Source organism: Myotis yumanensis, unplaced genomic scaffold, assembly GCF_028538775.1.
Source record: "Myotis yumanensis isolate MYYU_CA2020_CCGP unplaced genomic scaffold, mMyoYum1.0.hap1 SCAF_12, whole genome shotgun sequence".
Lineage (NCBI taxonomy): Eukaryota > Metazoa > Chordata > Mammalia > Chiroptera > Vespertilionidae > Myotis > Myotis yumanensis.
Genome location: NW_027223763.1, coordinates 7,373,995 through 7,394,064, shown reverse-complemented (window position 1 = coordinate 7,394,064; position 20,070 = coordinate 7,373,995). Strand labels below are relative to the sequence as shown.

Sequence of the window (20,070 nt, the reverse complement as noted above, 5' to 3'; positions counted from 1 at the left end):
GACTTGGAAACAGCTTAAGTGCCCATCAGCAGATGAGTGGATTAAAAAACTGTGATACATCTACACAATGGAATACTACTCAGCAATAAAAAATAAAGAACCCTTACCATTTGCAACAGCATGGATGGACCTGGAGAGTATTATGCTGAGTGAAATAAGCCAGTTAGAGAAAGACAAGTATCACATGATCTCCCTCATATGAGGAATCAAATGAACCAAATAAACTGGTGAACAAAAATAGACCCAGAGACATAAAAACATCCAACAGACTGTCAAACCTCAGGGGGAAGGCAGAGGAGGGTGAAGGTGGGGAAGAGATCAACCAATGAACTCATATGCATATATGCATAACTCATAGACACAGATAATAGGGTGGTGAAGGCTTGGTGGGGAGGGGGGTGGGAGAGGGCAATGGGGGGGGGCCAAGAAGGGCATATGTAATATTTTCGACAATAAATATTTATTAAAAACAATAGACCCAGAGTCATAGAAGCATGAACTGACTGCTGAACCTCAGAGGGAAGGCAGGGGAGGGTGGGTGGGAAGAGATCAACCAATGGACTTGTATGCATATATGCATAACCCGTGGACACAGACAATGGGATGGTGAGGGTCTGGGGGTGGGGGTGGAGCTGGCTGGAAGAGGTTAAGGGGAAAAAAAAGAGGACCTATGTAATATTTTCAACATTAAAGATTTAAAAAAATAAAACCACAGGTCAATGGAAAAATCTGTGACCTCAAGATGTCATGTAACATATGAAGTAATGAAAAATAAAATATCCCACAAAAAGAAGTAAAAATTAGTGCTTTCTATGCCACCAGAACATATATTTGTCAATTCAGAAATTTATATATATGGAATCTAAATTACGTATTTTTGATTTTATGATTTCTATACTATTTTACTATGAACATTTTTATTTATTTTTAAAATCTTTATTGTTGAAAGTATTACATATGTCCCCTCCCCCCGCCCCCCATTAACCCCCTCCAGCCGGCCCCCACCCCAGGCCTTCACCGCCCTATTGTCTGTGTCCATGGGCCATGCATGTATGCACACAAGGTCTTTGGTTGATCACCTCCCACCCTCCCCCGCCTTCTCTCCGAGATTCTGCACTCTGCTCCATGCGTCCATGTCTCTGGATCCACTCTGTTCATCAGTTCATTTTGCTGATTAGATTTACTATGAACATTTTTAAATTACAGAAAAGTTGAAAGAATAGTACACTGCAAACCCATAGACCCACCACCTGCATCCTACAATTAACATTTTATTATATTTGCTTTATCACATATCTATTCATCAGTCCATCTTTTTTTAAAAAAAATGCATTTCAAAGTAAGGAGCTACATTCACTCCTAAACCCTTCAGTGTGCATAACATTAACTGGTGTTTAATATTTGTTTAAGATTCTCCTTTTAGTTTTTGGGAAAATTTACACACAGTGATAGGCACACATCTTACAAGTGCCATGTGATAGTTCTGACAAATGCCTTCACCAGTGGGCACTAGCTCTCCTGTCAATATTAAGACTATTACTTTTACTCCAGAAAATTCCCTCATACGCAGTACATTTAAGTACAAAGAACAGAACACTGGGCTCAAGAATCAAGGGGTCTAGGTTCAAATCTCATCTATATGACTCATTAGTAAAACACACACATACACAATACACACAAACATGCAGGCAACCTCCGTTTTCTCAACCATCAAGAAAGATATTGCCCATCTCACACGGTCTTTGTAAAGGTTAAATCAAAAATATCTGGAATACAGTACATGTTCAGTAGATGTAACCAAAGGGTACTTTTTCTCTACTCCCCTCCCCAGCTTCCCCCAAACTGAGGATGCTGCCTTCAAAAAGAAAATGGTAAGAACAACAACAACAAGTTAAATGAGAGATGAGGGGGAAAAGGTGTCTTTCTGCATAGGCAGTCCTCTCCCAATTTATCCACTCTGACTTCAGCTAATTAAACATCTGTCTCAACGGTCTTCTCAGCAAATTAGTCATCCCCACTTTGTGACACTGATTATTGGTTGCAGCCTTTTCTCCACTTGCTCCGATTCCCAGAAACTTCTAGGAGTTTACTCACCAGGCACATGGCAAGGAATGATGCAGGGTCCCCATTAACCCCCTACAGCTGCCCTTGGTGCCAGTGCTGTTCATAATGCTGCCAGACGTGTCCTTAGATGTGCCTCCCCAAATAAACCTGTTAAGAGGTAACAACTTTTTTGCCTACACTTCTGATTTCCAGATTGTGATGCATTTTCTAAGTGTACCAGACTAAAATAAACTACTTAACAGGAAATCTATTTTTTAAACTAGTTTTGATGACAAAGAAAGCAGGTAAAAACATAAGGTCTCAAATGAGCTGAACTGGAGTCTAGTGAATTACCAGCTGGCTCTCTTTAAACATAAAGCTTTGCTGGTGCACCAAGGGCAGCAGGCAAACAAGTGAAATGCTGGCCTTTCTGTACATACTGAAGTGTGTGTGCATGCGTGTGTGTGTGTTTGTGTGTACACACATCTGCTTAAGCAGGAAAGGGGGAGGTGAGCTGTGGAGAATTGTATTCTAAACTACATGGTACTTCTTAAAAATCATTTTCTGAAATGAGACTTCTCTCAATCCCTCTTTCCACTAAAACAACGACTTAAGAACCACCTTTTAGAAAGATAAATGGCTAATAAAAACATTTACCAACGCTTAACTACACTAAAAACCCAGAAATGCAAATTAAAACTAGGTATTAACCACTAACCATCAGTTTGACAAAAATTAAAGATTGATAAGTTCCCGGGTTGGGAAGGGGGTGGGGAAAGAGGTGCTCTCATATAATCTACGAATGTCAAAGAATGGGTATAAACTTTCTGAAGGGCAATTTATTTTTCTCAACATTTTAAATAAGCAAACCTCTGATAAGCAATCTCATAGTAAAATAAATTTAACCAGAATGATAAAAATGCAGTGGTCACTCTAATAGAGAATGCTTATAACATATTGAGTAAAAGAAAGCAAAATCACATACCTTGCATGGAATCATTAATAAAAACATTTATGCAGATACATTTTCATGGGCTCATTTACCATTTATTGACTGTCCTCTATTTGACAGGCACTCTGCTAGATGCTGGTATAGAGTGATTTTGAGAAATAAGAAAACAGGATCCTGCCCCCCAAAACGTACTGCTTAGATGTGTATCTGCATGGGAATACCAAAAACCCAAAGGATTTACAAGAGGAAACCACTTCATTTTTTACTTCACACACTTCCAAAATGTTGTATTTTCCCCAAACAAGTATTTAAATTTATTTTTAAAATCTTTAAGAACCTTTTACCTCTATCTTGTTTTAATATTAACACCAGGAGAATTGGCGGCAACTCCAAGCTGCTTCAATTCCCCCAAACTGTGCTGTAACTCTAATAAAAGAAGCCACTTTCCAGGTGTCCATCCCTCTGCTTCCTGAGCCGAGCACCACCCACTCTCCACACCCCAGTCCAGGGCGCAGCTTACGTTGGAGAGCGTCCTCAGGAGCTCCTCACCGTGTCCCCGCCTCCTGTTTTATGCCCTCTAATCCATTTTTTAACACCGATGGTGTTTTCTTAGAAATTATGACTATGTCGCTCTCCTTTCAATGGTTCTCCCTCTGCCATCAGAATAACGTTCAAATTCAACAGTTTACAAACACAATCTGGTCCCAAATGACCACTTCAGCCTCATCGTTCCCCACCCTCCCGACTCCCACTCCACTGCGTTATTATACTGGGCTCCGTGCAGTGTCCAGAGGCACCAGGCTCTCCCACTGTGCCCCTTCGGCCGGAATGCCTTTCCCGTCCCTTGGCACCTGGACAGTTTCTACTTCTCTTCGGGGACCAGCCAGGGAATTTGCTCAGGAGAGTCCTCCCTGACTCCCTAAGAACAGACTAGGGCTCCCCTCCCACAATGTGCATCCAGATCCCTATACTTACTTCCATTCATCATGTGCATGGTTTTGTAACTGCCTATTGGTTTGTCTTCCCAACAAAACCGTACGTGTCTTGAGGGTAAGGACCACTTCTTCGCCTCTACAAAACGTCTAGTGCAGGGGTGGGCAAACTTTTTGACTCGAGGGCCACAATGGGTTCTTAAACTGGACCGGAGGGCCGGAACAAAAGCATGGATGGAGTGTTTGTGTGAACTAATATAAATTCAAAGTAAACATCATTACATAAAAGGGTACGGTCTTTTTTTTTTTTTTTTTAGTTTTATTCATTTCAAACAGGCCGGATCCGGCCCACGGGCCGTAGTTTGCCCACGGCTGGTCTAGTGCCTACACAGTGCTTCCTGCATGATAAGCCCCAGCAAATGGATGAACCTCTTCTGTTTATTGTTTTTTAAAATTGATAAATTGATTTCAGATAGAGAGAGAGAGAGAGAGAGAGAGAGAATTGGGAAGTGAACCTGCAACAAGGGTATGTGCCGTGATCGGGAACTGAACCCCCACCCCCTGATGTATGGTGGGACAATACAATACTCCAACCAACTGATCCACACCGGCCAGGGCCTCTTCTGTTTCTGAGTGCACTGTCAGGCCTGGCCTGATCAGATCTGGCCCCTGCTTAGCTTCTGCAGCTTATCCTCCTCCCTCTTCCTGCTCTAGGAATTGGAAATGTCTATGTTTTGTGACTACATCTCAAAACATCTCTGTCTGGAATGTTCTTCTCACTCACCCATCTGCCAAAGTTCTAATTCATCTTCAAAACCTGCCACAGAAATCACTTATTCCAGAGCATCTTTTTTCAGTCCCCACCTCACCCCGTGGTTTTAAGCATCCCCTCTCTGTGCTGCTTTAGCAGCTTGTATATTTCCACTTGTGGACTTACTAGATCTCCTGCCTCCTCTTCTGAACCCGTTTTCTAGTACAGTGGCTGGCACAGAGCAGGCAGCACTGGATGGTGACTGCTGACCTCAAAGCCGCACACATGGCCCTTTCCTACCTCAACCTCTCCCTTGTTGCAGCTTAGAAAAGGCAGGCTCAGAGAGTTTCTTATTCTAGGATACTTATTTCCCCATTTTCTAACATTTCTAAAATCAGGATACAGCTTGTAATCAATATGTACATATAATGTAGTAGTGTTTCTTTTTTTATCCGGAAAAGTTGTTATTAAATTAGTGGTGCTCTGGGACTGTCCCTAGTGCACCCAGGGCAAAGTCCTCTGACTCCAGGAGATGCCTGCCTCCTAGACCACTACATAGCTTCTCACGGGAATATGGCTTTTCTCTTCCTTTCATTCTGCTTTTTCTTAACCTAATCTATCCCGGTGACTGCCCCGGATGGAGTGAATGCATAGATTTTGTGATGAAAAGGAACTTCGGAAAGATTAGCGACTAGCAGGAAGAGTAAATGCTGGTCAAATGTAGTTTTGGCGAATGATATATTTCAAGTTTTTCTGATGTGGCGCTTGCAAGAGCTCCTAACACCCTTCTAAAATAATTGGGTCTCTAAAGTGGTTCCAAAAGATTTTTGCTTGACATAAATTCTCTAAATTTCCAGGTTTTCTGGGTAAAACAGTTGGCTGCAATGCCATCTTTAACGTCCTCTCCTCTATACTCAAGAAGATCCATCGGGGGCCTCAGAGCTCTCCAGACAGGGGAAGCACAGGTGGGATGAACTGAGAGAGAGGAGGCAGGGAGGAATATTTAACTTGCAGTGTCTTGCCTGGGGCACTCCGAGTTATACATTTAGACCCCTTAGCCGTCCCAATTTACTGTATCACTTTCCACTGGGTCACTGGACACCCAGTAGCAGGTTTTTATTACTTAACCAGCCCCAAGCATGAGTGGTATCAGCATGGTTATTTGTTTTTTCATGAGGAGGAGCAGTTTTCTGCAGAAATTCCTGCCTTTTTTTTTTTTTTAAACAGAGAACATTTAAACAGTCCTATGTACCTTTTCTTCAGCTTTCTTCTTTTTTAAAAGGATTACTGGCTACAGCACAAGAAAACCACACGTCTCTGGTTCACAACTACTTTCATGGAAGAAATATTACTGAATTTTCTGTCTTTACAATTACACATGAAGTAGGACTCTTTTCAACCCTACAGATGGCAGATTCTTTACCTTATTGTAGCTTTTGGAGAGCATTTCAGGTTAGAAGAGTGTTAAAAATCCTACTCCATTTAAAACATATGGGCTTCTCTTTCCATTGGGCAGCTCAGGACAGGTGTATGTTGCTTTAAGAAAGCTAGACATACAACATTAAAACTGACACCAATACAGACAAACTGTGCAATTACAAAAGAATTCCTGGCTTTATATCCAGATTCACCACAGGGTTCCTTTAAATGCTGCACTTCCCTGGTGCATTTAGATCTTAGAATCAATGAACATTTCTGTTTACAGAATTTTAAATTTGTTCTCCCATTAGGGTTCTAATAAGCAACATGGTACAATAAAAAGAGTATGGGCTTTGAGGTCAAAAAGCCTGGGCTCCCATTTAGAATCTGCCATTTACTTACTGTGGAAATTTGGTAACTTTAATTTCTCTTAGAGCTGAAGAAAGGCGGCTCAGAGAGCTAAGTACTGTATATGACTACACATATAGTTATCATAGTTCCTTAATTCTAAGATGCACATTGTTTTCCCACTTTTTAACATTTCTAAAGTCTCATCTGTAAAAGAAGCATAGTAAAATCTACCTTCTAGGGGTGTTGTGAAAATTAAATGAGGAAATATCTTTAAGTGCACAAAGGCACTCAATAATCTGCTTTTACCCCATTGGAAGAGACCTTGGGGAAGACACACAAATCCCCTTTAAACCTTCCTAATAAATAACAAATTGATTTGTATACAACTTTCTAGGTCTCTCTGGTATGAAGTAAGGCCTCCTGTGTGAGGTGCTACAGGGAGCGAGTCAGAGACTGACCCTGTTGCTGCCAGTCTATTGGACAGGGCCCTGGTCCTGGCTCTAATGGGTTACAGGCTCCGAATCCCCCCCTGGCTGCCTGCGTTCTCAGCTGGCCTGTATTCCTCTGTCACACTGTCTGTGGGCCCCAGTGTATTTCAGTAGTCACAGTTTGGATTTTATTCTAAATGCAACTGGAAATCACTGAAGGGTTTGGAGCAGATATGATCTGATTTATATTTTAACCAATCTCTCTGGCTGCTGTGTAGACAGGAGCTGGAGGGGGCCAAGAGGAGGGGCAGGAACCAGCTGGGTGCTATTTCAACAGTCCGGGTGAAGTCACGTGGATCTGAATTCATCCGATGGAGATGGAAAAGACTGAATGGATTCAGGATATATTCAGGAGGTAAAACTGGTAGGATTTGCTAATGGATACCGTGGGGAGTTAGCAGAGGGAAGAATTCTAGTGTCAATTTTACTACCTTTTTTTTTTTAAGTTGGGGGAAAGAGAGTTAAGTAAATCGACTGCAAAGCAATGTTCTTTTTATATTAAAATATAGTGAGCTTTAACAGTCATTGCCCCTCCCCAGCTCTTCCTGGCTTAAATGTGAAGGTCACAGTGTAAATGTCAATTTCTCAGGGAGCAGTTCCCTGAGCATCCTATACTAGACCACAAGCTCCCGCACCTTATTATTCTCTCTCAGCCCCTTACAATGACTCTCCTCCTAGACTGTAAGGTCCTCCTCAGCCAGGGCCTTGTAGATCTGCCTCACCACTGTCTCCCTGCACCCGGCACAGGTCGGCACATAAGAGCACACAATGTGTGAATGTACAACACAGCTACAAATACATTATGGATAAATACACACATTTTACATGAATTTTGAAGATAAATTGAGAATGTGATGATGTCATCATTAGCTGTCTGAGGGCGAACCCTGCACCGATGGTAGATGTTCACAACCCCTCTCTGCTCCTAGCAGTGCTTTAGGGAATGTTTGAGAAGTCCTAGACCAGACTATGTCTTTGGTGACAGCCTAGGGGTCTTGTGAAAGCACAGTAAATTAGCAAGCAATAAGGTGGTCTATGACTCTAAACAGAGATGTTAAGAGGGACTCCACTTGACAAAATGAACATTTATGTTTCAAATCCTAGGTGAAATTTTGTAAGAGGAAGTAGGAATGAATATCCTAAGTTTTATTAACAACATTGTAAGAACTTTTCAAGAGGAAAAGTTTTGCCTTTCATATTAAAAGGAGAGAATGGACCAAAAAAAAAAAAAGTAAAGATGCTTCTGGTTCAACTTGGCAGCAGATGATAAACACCCCCACTTCATAATGACAACAAATACTGAAATAGAGCGGGCAGAAAACAATTCTGCTCAGAATATCCCACTTTGAAGCCTTCTCTCTTTTGTAGATCAAGAGACACCTATGTAGTATTTCTGCATCAATGTGGGAACTGAAATTGGATCTGCTTCACTTTCTCAAGTGTCTGTCATATCCAGCCTCATGCTTCAGCAGCCTGGTCAGGGTTGCTGGAAGACAGCATTTTTAAACAACAAAATACTAAGAAGCTCAGAAGGTCACTGATTGTGAGGATGAACTTGACAAAGGGAGAACTTGATGAACTCAGGCCTTTACCCACTAAATAAAAGGTCAGTGTATTTTACCAGCTCAAGCAGGGGACTTGACAGGCTACTTTTCATTATGTCAAAAACACACCCACCCAACTGTTAAAATTAGTAAAGAGGTTTCGGCTAATTCTTCTAAAATTGGATTCTCCATTTACATTTTTCTTAAACTGTGGAGACTTTCTGCCAGTACAGGCAGATTCCAAATGTCAAGTAGGTCAGTAATAAAATGCAAAGCTGGAGAGAAACTTTAAAAGAGACATTTAAAAAATGGGCCTTAGCAGAGAACTGACTGGAACACACTGTGAAAAGCTTACTTCAGTTCAGTACATGAATATTAATAGAAAAACCCTGCAGTGTTCATAAATAGTGTGATTTGATGAAATAATTACAAATGCAACTTTAAATTTTAGAACAACTACAAGTGTCTATAATGATATTCTCCCCCCCCAAAAGCAGAAATATTTTAAAACCCTGCGGGTTTCCATTGACAAAGCTATTTACCTGAACAAAGAAGAATTCTTTGCTCAAATATCTATCACCTTCTGATTTTTTTTACAAACGAAAACTGGGGAGAGAGTGCCAGAGGGAAGGGCAGCAGAGTATTTAAACATCAGGACAGCCATGAGGCCTACATCTTGGTTTGATAATGAAATAGTTTTCAATTTATCATTATTATTAAAAGGAGAGTCGTCAGTCTGGAAAAAAGATGAAGTTAAAGGTTTGTGGGTAAGCAACAGAAGTTCACCGTCAGCCTGTCAAAGGCAACTAACCCCCAATGAACAGACAGTGCGAGAACTGGCAACTCCACACGGCACACGTGTCATCTCAAGTGGAATGTCTGCCCTCTCACTGAAGTCAGGAAAGAGCAGCAGAGAGACCAGTGCGTTTCTGAACTCAAACAGGTGAAAGCTGTCTGAAGAGAGGGCTGCGCTCTCTAACGCAGGGGTGCCAGGCACTCTCTTACAAAGACTGAGGAGGTCACTGTGCTAGAGGCTGAGGAAGTTCCGATGAGCACTGCTAGCCTGCCACCTGCCACCAAGTTCATAACTAAGTTCATGTGTCCTAATGGGTAAGTAATAAGTATTTCACAGCCAACTGTGAGCATTAACATAATTTTTTCTCTTTTTTAAGTAAACGTATTTGTGTTTGCCTCTGACAAGAGGATTTTTGTCTTTTCATTAATCACCCTCCAAAACAAGTCCACTCCACAACACAAAGTTCAACAATACAAAATACACCCTGCCTTTCCCAAACTGATGTTAACTAAACTTCTTTGCCAAACTGCATCCTTCTATTTCATGAGGCCAGACTTAATAAAGGAACAGCAAGGGCTTCTTATTTTAAAAAGCTTTTTGGATGAAGAAAATGGACAGTAATTTATGTAAATGCACCAATCTCAATCAACTTCCCTAGTATGAAAGGAATAAATAATGCAGGTCACTGTTTTTCGGATAACGAGTCCTAACTCTTGGCCAAGGATATGGCAAAGACTCTGACGGAAATATCAGGACATGCATACGGAGGTGAACATAAATACATGTGTGTATGATAAACATGGCTGCTGGGGATAAACACAGAACACAGGTAGGTATCCAATTGGACAGAGATGGCTGGGACAGAGGGATAGCGGCATCTCAGGAAGTTTCACGGTCTATCTGTGACAGCACAATTTCTATTAAGAAGGTTTAAAAAGTTAGTTCTACCTCCTCTTGGATAATGCTATCTTAGACTATAAGAGATCTGTCACAAAATACACTGTTATGTAAAAAAATTCAGGAACAAAACATGAGAAAAAATAAGGACCCTAAAGGAAGATGAATGCTGAATAAATATCTTTAAATATCTGGAGCTGTTTAAATGCTATTCGATTGGCACCTAGAACTCCAAAGTAGCTACTTTCCCCTGGGAAGGGGAGGGTATGCCTCTTCAATCATCCCTAAATGCAAAGAGGTTTGACCCCCATGCAATGGATAAAAGTCACCCAAAAAATGAACAAAAGAGGTGTTTGGAAAAACCAGAACACCATTCATCCCAGCTAACGACTTGTTCATTATGAGTGATGATGGATAAAGACTTCTCATGCTGAGATGAAATCAAGATTTATATGCATTGTTTCCTCTCCCAACTTGTGGGAAGATCATCATCATTTAATTCTATCTCTGCGGCCAGTGATGGGCATCCAGAGAGCTGGTTATCAAACGGCGCAGTCAGCTGGCAAAAGCCGAAACGTGCAGTTGGCACATCTGGACGGAGCCGCCACAGCCGAGGGTGAACAATGACTCCTGGCAAGCATCCAAATTGCTTGCAGACGCTAGCAGGTCTCATCTACAACCGCCCCTACCAGCATCTCTCTCTCTCTCTCTTTTATGAGAATCAGATTTTCATTGCTCCATTCAATTGCTCTCCTCTGCCATTTTTTACAGCTCTTATCGTTCCCCTGGAATATGGCCTTGAGACAGCTCATCCGTGTCCTTCACTGTGTTATCTCTTCTAACTTTTATTAAAACTTCAGCTTTCATCTAAAGATAGCTAATTAAATCTGGAACAGATTATATGCCTCCCCTTAAAAAGAACACAAACCTATTTTCTTCAACCTGAACAATGATGTTTTTCCTTTCCAAAAGATGAAACCAAAGGTGTTTAAGAAGTTTCATTTACTTACAAAGCTAAGATACCTGACATGTCATATGTAGGTTGATTTATATTAAAGATGTCTGTGGTCTGACAAACCTTTTAGCTATTTTTCAAAATAATTCTTTCTCTATATTGGTAATATTTTTCTCCATATCCTTTAAATCCCATAGCTAATGCCATAAGCTTAATTTCTGTATAAAGTTGGGTAATGAGAAATTAGAGATTAACAGACATTTCTGTGAATCAATTGATTTATCTTAAAAAAGATTTTTTTTTACAGTTGTCCTCATTTGGTAAAAATGCATTTTTCCCTTTTATTTCATACTGCAAGCACTACAAATTAAAAGTTTCCCCCACTGAAAATTATGTGAAAACATGAAATTAGAAGAATTACTGCAAATTTAGGACTGATTTGGTTTTCAAGACAGTTTTACACCAACTAATAGTAAGCTCAAGTAGCTTTGTCTTAATCTATCACAAATCATTAATGACAAAGCTTCATAACCAATATGAACACATTCTTCTCACATATACCACTGACCCAGTACCTTCTTTAGGCTTAGGGGGAACTTAAAAATCACTTTGTTGCCCTAGCCCAAGCATGCGAGTTTGACATGCTTGCACCGGTTTGGCTCAGTGGATAGAGCGTTGACCTGCGGACTGAAGTGTCCCTGGTTTATTCTGGTCAAGGGCATGTACCTTGGTTGCAGGTTCAATCCCCTGCCCTGGTCAGGGTGCATGTGAGAGGCAACCAATCGATGTGTGTCTCTGTCTCTCCCCTTCCTTTTCACTCTCTCTAAAAAATTAATGGAAAAATATCCTTCAGTGAGGATTAAGCAAAAAAGATAAAAATAAATCACTTTGTTTACTGTAGACCTGCTAACCAAACTTTCTAGCAGCAATATCTGGAACATCTAGAAGCCAGCCATCACACACACATGCACATATGCACATGCAAGCACACGCATGCACAAACCAAGCACTTTTAACCAAGGTTTTAGCTTATATTGCCAGGGTATGATTTAATTATGCTACCTGAAATTTTCTGAGATCCTTTTCTTCTCTTCACTGCCTTTAGCAAGATTTCTTTCATAGTGACCTTTGTGTTGTCCACCTGAATAAGGGAGAATCCATGAGCAGCATTTCTGTAGGAAAAGATAAATATTAAATCATCACCAACACTCAAGCAGAGGGATGGCATATTGCAGTCTCCACTGTGTTTAAGAAAGTTTTAATAAGTGTAAATCAAAGTGCCAATTATTTAAAAACAGATTGAAAAAAGCTACTTCTAATAAGAGAGAGACAGAGACAGAAAAGCATTCTAGTATGAACAGTCCCAAGTGAAAGAGAGGTCAGAGTTATGGAAGGTTTTTCTAAATTATCTCAAATTGAATCTAATTGGTCTGTGTGGGTCACTCATACCGGCTCCCAAGCCAAATCCTGCAGCAAGGATTGACAAACGATAAACTTGGCTTGTGTCAGTAGATGTCACTGCAGGCAGACACTGCCATCATATTAAAGCTCATGGAGCCTGGGAGGAAAAATGTCATGTATGTGTTTGTGTGTATGGGGGCGGGGGCTTCTGACAGCCCAAAGCAATTTAGAATAAGGAAAAGAAAATGCTCTTCTTAACTAGCCAGTAAAAGAAACACCCTATATTTATATATTTTAAAAATATATATACTCTAGGTACACTTCAGTAGGAATGTTTTAATCTACCTAGTCCTAAAAGGTCAAACAAAATATTAGCTGAAGCATAAATAATTACAAGGCATGCCGAAACCGGTTTGGCTCAGTGGATAGAGCGTCGGCCTGCGGACTGAAAGGTCCCAGGTTCGATTCCGGTCAAGGGCATGTACCTGGGTTGCGGGCACATCCCCAGTGGGGGGTGTGCAGGAGGCAGCTGATCGATGTTTCTCTCTCATCGATGTTTCTAACTCTCTGTCTCTCTCCCTTCCTCTCTGTAAAAAATCAATAAAATATATATAAAAAAAAATAATAATTACAAGGCAAAATACTAACATATCACTACTTGTAAGCCTGTAGCCAATCAAACATAAGCGGGGGTGGGGTTCACATCTAGATAGGAAAAAACTGGTAAGGAACAAAGTACCCTAAAAACAGAAGCCCACCTTTGTTGAGACACAACTTCACTAAGACTGGTAATTGCAATAACAAGCATCACAGATACTCCTCACTATGTGTGGGCACTGGGACAAAACGGGCCAATTCCAAGAAGCTCGAGTAACAAATGGGACCCGAGTTTCCAACTATGGAACATGGGAATTGCCACAAGGAGTTTGGTTGCATTCCCATTCCCCATAAGAATCTCAAAGGGGCACGTGGCCAAAAAACATGGCAGAACTTCAGATTGACAAGGAATCGGAAACAAAAGCCAAGCCCCAAACCAAGCCAGGGGAGAGCTTCCTGGTGGTAGGAGAGGCTGGAAGGGGCCTTAGCCCTCGCTTGGACCCAACCAGGTGGCTGGCTTGCCACAGGGGCTAGGGGCTGATCTCCAAACCAAGGACCCAATTTGCTTCCCTGATACAAAGACATCTCCACACCCCTCCTCTCCACACGGCTTGCTGTTTAATCCTTGACATTCCATTTGTTAAAAAGCAAAAGCCGACGCTGGTCTAGCCAGCACGATCATCCATTTTAACTTGGTCAAGTTCTTGCTATCGAACAGCAGGCCTGAGAACTGTCAAGCTAATTTTACCGAACACTCCGTTACTGAATCAGCCTGAGCCACGGCCATTCTTTACCTCAGAAGCTGGACCCCATCCCAGAACAATCTTTAAAAGTTTATTTTACTGATCAAAGCAAAATAAGAAATAGCTCTTTTTTTAAAAACTATATTTAGGGAGTGATGCAGTAAGTGATACTTTGGCAAGAGTACTGAAATGTAAAGTGCCTTGCGCATTTATAAACTTGGGGGTATTTGCTCTGGCGCTAGGCCAGTGTGTGTTTGGAACGAATGCCAATCATCCGCGTTCAGACTTGCTTCCCCTGCTCTCTCCTCAGAAGCCAGGGTGCGCTCCATCTGTGACAATATGTTGGGCGATGGATGAGTAGGGCCTAAAAGGGAACACACGTTCTCGGGTCCTCACACACTGCACCGGGCTGGGTCTCACGAACTTCCATCCACCTGGGTTCCACCTGAACCATTTTAGATGTGTCTGCTTATAAACTGCTTACATTCTCTCCTAATCTGCCGCTGGCTGATAGCATTATTTCCAACCAATATGTTTATCTTTTTCAGCACAGGCAGACTAAAAGCTCAAAAGGCAGCCTTGTGTTTGGACTAACTTCCATAAATTAAAAGCGTCCTTTTAAAAGATTTTTGAGCGGGGGAAAATCCCTAGTCTGTATTTTCCTGCCATTTTACCAAAATGTACCTGGGTGACAAGGTTAGAGCAAGCCGAGGAAATCCCTGGCACTTATCATCCACAGGCATTACTGATAAATTGTGTGGTGGAGGAATAAAGGATTACCTTCTGTATTTTTTCATTACACTTTTCTTTTGTTACAGAATACATAAATCCATTGTGGCACAATGTAATATGTATCACCGTGCTACACCTGCGGACGCTTCCGAGCGGCTGCCATGTCTGTGCAGTCAGGAATGATAAGTGAACCACCCGTGAATGTTAACGATAGTGATCATTCTGAGGTAACTCGGCTCTCCATCTTCCTTTACAGCCTCCGTGCTGAAGCCAGGGTAGCAAGGTTCACGAGAGGAAAATGAAAACAACAGTGAAGGGAAGGGGCACGCACGGCTCGGAATGTGCCTTCTCGGGTGCGCGCTGTCTTCCTCTGGGGCTCCATTGCGGTAAACGCGTGCACATTAAAAGGAGAGCGGGGTTGCGACCCACACGCTGCACACTCGGGCAGACCTAATGAAAGTTTCCTCGGGTCAGTCTCGCACTCCACACTTCTCTCCCTTCGGATGGGTGCCAACTTCGGACCCTGTTCCAAGTCTACGGCACTTACGGGGGTAAAATGTTTCTAAAACACAAGAGTACAGAATGGAAGTGGTTCTCAGAACCCATCGAGGTGCAACTGTTAAGTCCCGCTCCCATTTAATAAATGGATAGGGAGACTTGCTACCACAATTTTCAGCTTGACTTCCAAACATTCTGAGTTTTATGCCTCATTTCTTCATATCCAGGATTTTTTATGGGCTTTCTAAAAAGTCTATTGAAATACGTCTTTTAAGGCTGCTTTTATTCAATGCTGAGCATTGGGCCTGAGATTGAGAAGACCAGGATCTTAGGGGAAATGCTAGTGGCAGGTGGGAGGGGTGCTAGTCCTGCCTCCCTTCCTCGTGGCGCTGCATTCCAGTCTCGGAGTTGTGACCTGGGATGGTGGAGACTAGCCCGCAGATGGACAGGTGGACGATGGACAGGCAGGCGGGCCGCAAACCCAGAATCTTGACTCAGAAACCGCTTCTCCTCCTGCTCCTCTTGTGGGTAGACGGCCTGTTTTCTGCCAGCGCAGGGCACCCTAGGGCACTGCCACTGAGCAGCAGCTGCCCTGCCACAGCTCCTTGGGCTGCCTGCGCTGGGTGTAGACTGAAGCGCCACTTCAGGGAGCTGACTAAACGGCCAGGAGTGCTTCAGTCAATTCAAAGTTAGGTCCTGTCAAGTCTCGAAACCACTGAGAAACGTATGGGCATTTTAAAAAGAGATTTCTCACTTGAGGAATTCAGCGCTGTCCCAGTGCAAAGCCAGTTACCAGCAGGAAGTGTTTATACCAGCATTAACCTAACACAACAAGCATTTCTCTACTAAGCACTAAACTAGAAGTGATGGGGCACAGAGGGGAAGCAGGGGCACAAGTCTTTATCTAAAAAGCTTATTTATAGGGAGCGAACTGAAACCAGAACCCAAGTTGGAAGGCAACATATTAGAGAGGAAACGCATGGGCTGGGAGTTAAATCCCTTTGGTTCCAATCCTGGTTCCATGGCTAACCGAATATTGCCTCAACATGTGGAACCTCAGCTGCATCCGTGAAATGAGGAGGGCACTTCCCTACACAACTGTCAGGAGGATAAAACGGTCAATGAATGCCAAGCACCTGGCACCAAGGCTGGCAAACAGTAAAAGGAGTTTATAAATGTTCGTTTTCTTATGGTTCCCCTTGTCCCAAGTCACCACTCCAAGAGAAGTGGCCCACTTGTTCCCTCTCCCCTAGCCCCTCAGTAGAGATTGCATATTTGGGAGGATGGATCTGAACCCTCACAGTTTTGTGTTGTTGTTTTCTTGTCTATTTATTTTTTAGTTGATTTTAGGGAGTGGGAGAGAGAAACATGGATCATTTGCCTCCTGCATGCCTCAACCTGGGTATGTGCCCTGACTGGAAATCGAACCCGTGACCTTTCAGTGTATGGACGACACTCCAACCAACTGAGCCACACAGGCCAGGTAAACCCTCACAGCTTTTTAATCGGCAACACAGGGCCATTACAATGTGCAATGTGCTGGGCATGGTGGCAATACGCAGGGCACTATCAGCAAGCAGCCTCTCTCTGGCCCAGGCATCAAAACCCCCTTGAAGCTCAAAGGAGAGCACTCTAGGCTCCACTGTCAAGGTTTTCCTTTTTGAGAGAGGAAACGAGAAGCAGGCGTGTTCCACCTCAGCTTAACTCGTTGGCTTTGGATGGGGATGATGGAAGTAAAAATCATGGTGGTACTGCAGAGAAATTCAATGGGACTAAGAGCCTTTTGATCTGAAAAGTGCAAGATATTATTCAACAGTTATAACAATAATAGCAGCAGCTACTATCTGTTGAACAATTACTATGTGCCAGATGCTGATTAAGCTTTAAAAATCTACATTTGCTAGTGCAGATTTTACTATTATTATATCCACTTTATAAAAACTAAGTCTGGAGGCATTAAGAAATTTACCTGTGGTCACTCATCTATTAAAGATGCTATTTTGGATTCAGAAATCAACAATATGATTCCCAACCCAACTAGCACAGTCCAGTGGGAGAGAAAAAGAAGCAAACCAAGAATTATAGTTCTGTGTCATGAGCGCAAAGATGGAAGCCAGCTCAAGAAGTGCGAAAGCACAGAAGCACTTAACCCAGCGGGTAGAGGTGAAGGGGTCAGAGAAGCTTCTTAGTGGAGAGGTCTCAAAACACAGCCATCATTTAGCTCTACGCCATGCTCAGAAAGATGGTTTACCAGGAGGCAGTGAAGTAAGCTCTACAATGGAGCCTGCTATAGAGTCCTAGCTCTGCCTTCCTTGGGTAAATGATATAATCTCTCTAACTTTCAGTCTCCTCATCTACAAAATATATTAATTTTAGACTGTAAGACTAGTGTGAGGGCTAACTACTTCTAAAGTAGCTAACACGATACCTGTATATAAAAAATGCTTACTAAGCAAGTTAATATAATAACTACGGGCTCTTTATATGTACAAAGAAGTGCTATATAATGATGAGACAATGACAGTAGTCAACATTTACTGAGGACGTGCTTTGTCCATTTAATCTTCCCAGAAAAGGCAGGTGCTGTTATCAGTCCCACTTTATTATAAAGGAGGAATTAAGGTTCGGTAAGGTTAGGCCCCTGCCTGGAGTTACACAGCTAATCAGTGGAGGAGTCAGGACCTGGACCCAGGTCAGTCAGACTCCAAAGCTTTGGTTTTAAACCTCTCTGCAGCCCAGAAGGCAGACCTGGGGGCTTGGGAAGAAGAGACTTCCAGGGAGCATTTCCTCCAGATCAGAACCACTGAGCAATCTATGGAAAAGTTCAACTTCCCTGTAACAAGTTCAATTTGATTATAAATGTCCCAACTCTGGACTAACCCTATGACTTATAAGGTCCCTACTGAAAAGCCCTTGGAGAATGCCATGGTTTTACGAGCCAGTGTCAGTTTGTGGAAGTGGGAAAAGGTTGCCAAGAGTAGCATTCGATGCTCCAGTCCTGACCAGTTCCTAACAGAGATGAAGACACACCCCTCTAGTTCCCAGCCTGCTCTGGTCCCAATTCCATGCATGTTCATTCTCTAGCACTTCAAGGCACAAAATGAAAATATATGAGCAAGAGAAAGCTTTGCAATAACTGTAGCATGCCTGCTTTACAGCAAGCCCGTTGGGTATTACTTTATCCATAAAGAGAGTTTACACTAGTGCGAATGCCACATTTTGTTTCCCCTCGCAATGACAATTTTTTTTTTAAAGATCAAAGCGTATTGTATGAGTATGCGATGTTTGACATTGGATAAAGTACTCTTTTTCAAAACAGACATTTTCCAAAAACATAACTCGCTAGACTAATGGGCAGTGAGAAGCCAAAATGACTGCCCTCCGCCTTCTCCTTGTGTATCTTTGCCAGAGTCCTTGGGACTTGCCAAATCCGGTCATGCCTGCTTAGCTTGCTCGACTGATTGTGCCAGAAAAGAAAATAAGACACAGATGTATTTGAGCTCTTTGAGATGCCAGTAAGAGAGACAGCTAATGGCTTCATTTCGACCCTCCCCTTCCAGCTGGGCACAGGTGGGGGATAATGAGGTCCCTCTCCCTAATCAAACTCAATTATTTACTACTCTATATAACCGCAAAGACATTCACATTCAGTTCAGAATATAAAACACACCGTGGGCTACTTCCAACCACTGCCACTGGGTATTTATAACAAACTCAAGTGGCTAACAGTTTGCCTTGGCAGGAGTTTAAGTGTATAAAGTTTTGCAAACTGTTTCTGTTCAAATATGTCCTGCTGAAATGGGGTCCCAGGCGGGGTTCCATAACTGTCAGGTCAGTGAACTGCATAACATCTGAGAATGTATTCACCATGCAGTGCAGACAGGTTCTGGAAATCAAACGCTTCGTTCTATCGCAACCTTCTGAGAAGCATCACAGTTTTTTCAACAGCAAGACTGACATTGTATTAATAAACATTACAAGTCACTAGCCTGACATGTACATAGCAGCAGCTGACAGACTCCAACGTAAGCTGAGGGGAGAACAGAGGAAATCAAAATGAGACATAGTAACCAAACATGGCCAAAGGGGTTGGATCATAAAACAAATCACATTAATGTCAGAAATGTGAGCCCTAAACTTTTAAGATATATAGCAACTAAAGCAACAATCTGGTATAATTTTTGGAAACCAAAGTAAGTTGATGGCTATCTGAAATGTGTGCTTTTATTGGAGGAACAAAGTGAATCCTGGCACACCATCAGCAGACAGACATTCCAGTGAGTAAAACATACACATTTAGCTTGTCTGACCTTTAAATTCTTAGAAGTATGTAATTAATGCTTTCCATCTCTATTACTTGCTCCAATATTTCTGCCACTTTAAAGAGACAAAGAAAAATCTTTTCTTTTCTCTAGACAGTAGCTGTTGCCAAAAAGGGAATCAAGTCAGATTTACAAATACAAAATTAAACAGGCTGCATATGCTCATTTCCATACACGAGGACAATCTGGACAATGAAAATGTTTGCTAATACAACAGAATGAAAAGAAACAATACACAGTTGGTCCTCTATGACGTGAGCAAATAAAAAATAACTAGGAAAATTTATACCCATACTGTCAGGCCTGGTTACAAAGAAGACAGGCATCTCTCTTTTTTTAAATTCTTCATGCTATTTTAGCTCTGACCCGTACTGAACTGGATGACCTTGCGTAAGTAACTTCCTGTCTGTGATCTGCAGCTTGTATAGATGCTCCTTGACTTATGATGGCGTTACATCCCTATAAACCTCTCGTAAGTTGCAAACATCATAAGTTGAAAATGCATTTAAATTTTTTTTGTATTTATTTATTGATGTTAGAGAGAGAGGAAGAGAGAGAGAGAGAGAAACACTGATTTTCTGTTCCACTTATTTATGCATTCACTGATTGTATTTTGTATGTGCCCTGGCAGGAGATCAAACGCACTATC

General features: G+C 42.0%; 1 protein-coding gene across 9 annotated transcripts in view; it reads right to left on the bottom strand.

The window, feature by feature from the left end:
- MAPKAP1 (MAPK associated protein 1) overlaps positions 1-20,070 on the bottom strand; it is a 185,813-nt gene that overhangs the window by 80,312 nt on the left and 85,431 nt on the right. For all 9 annotated transcript variants that reach the window (XM_070430662.1, XM_070430668.1, XM_070430670.1 and 6 more), the window contains one exon: positions 12,191-12,300. In XM_070430662.1, coding sequence (XP_070286763.1) covers positions 12,191-12,300 — 110 coding nt within the window. The remainder of the gene's footprint in view (positions 1-12,190; positions 12,301-20,070) is intronic.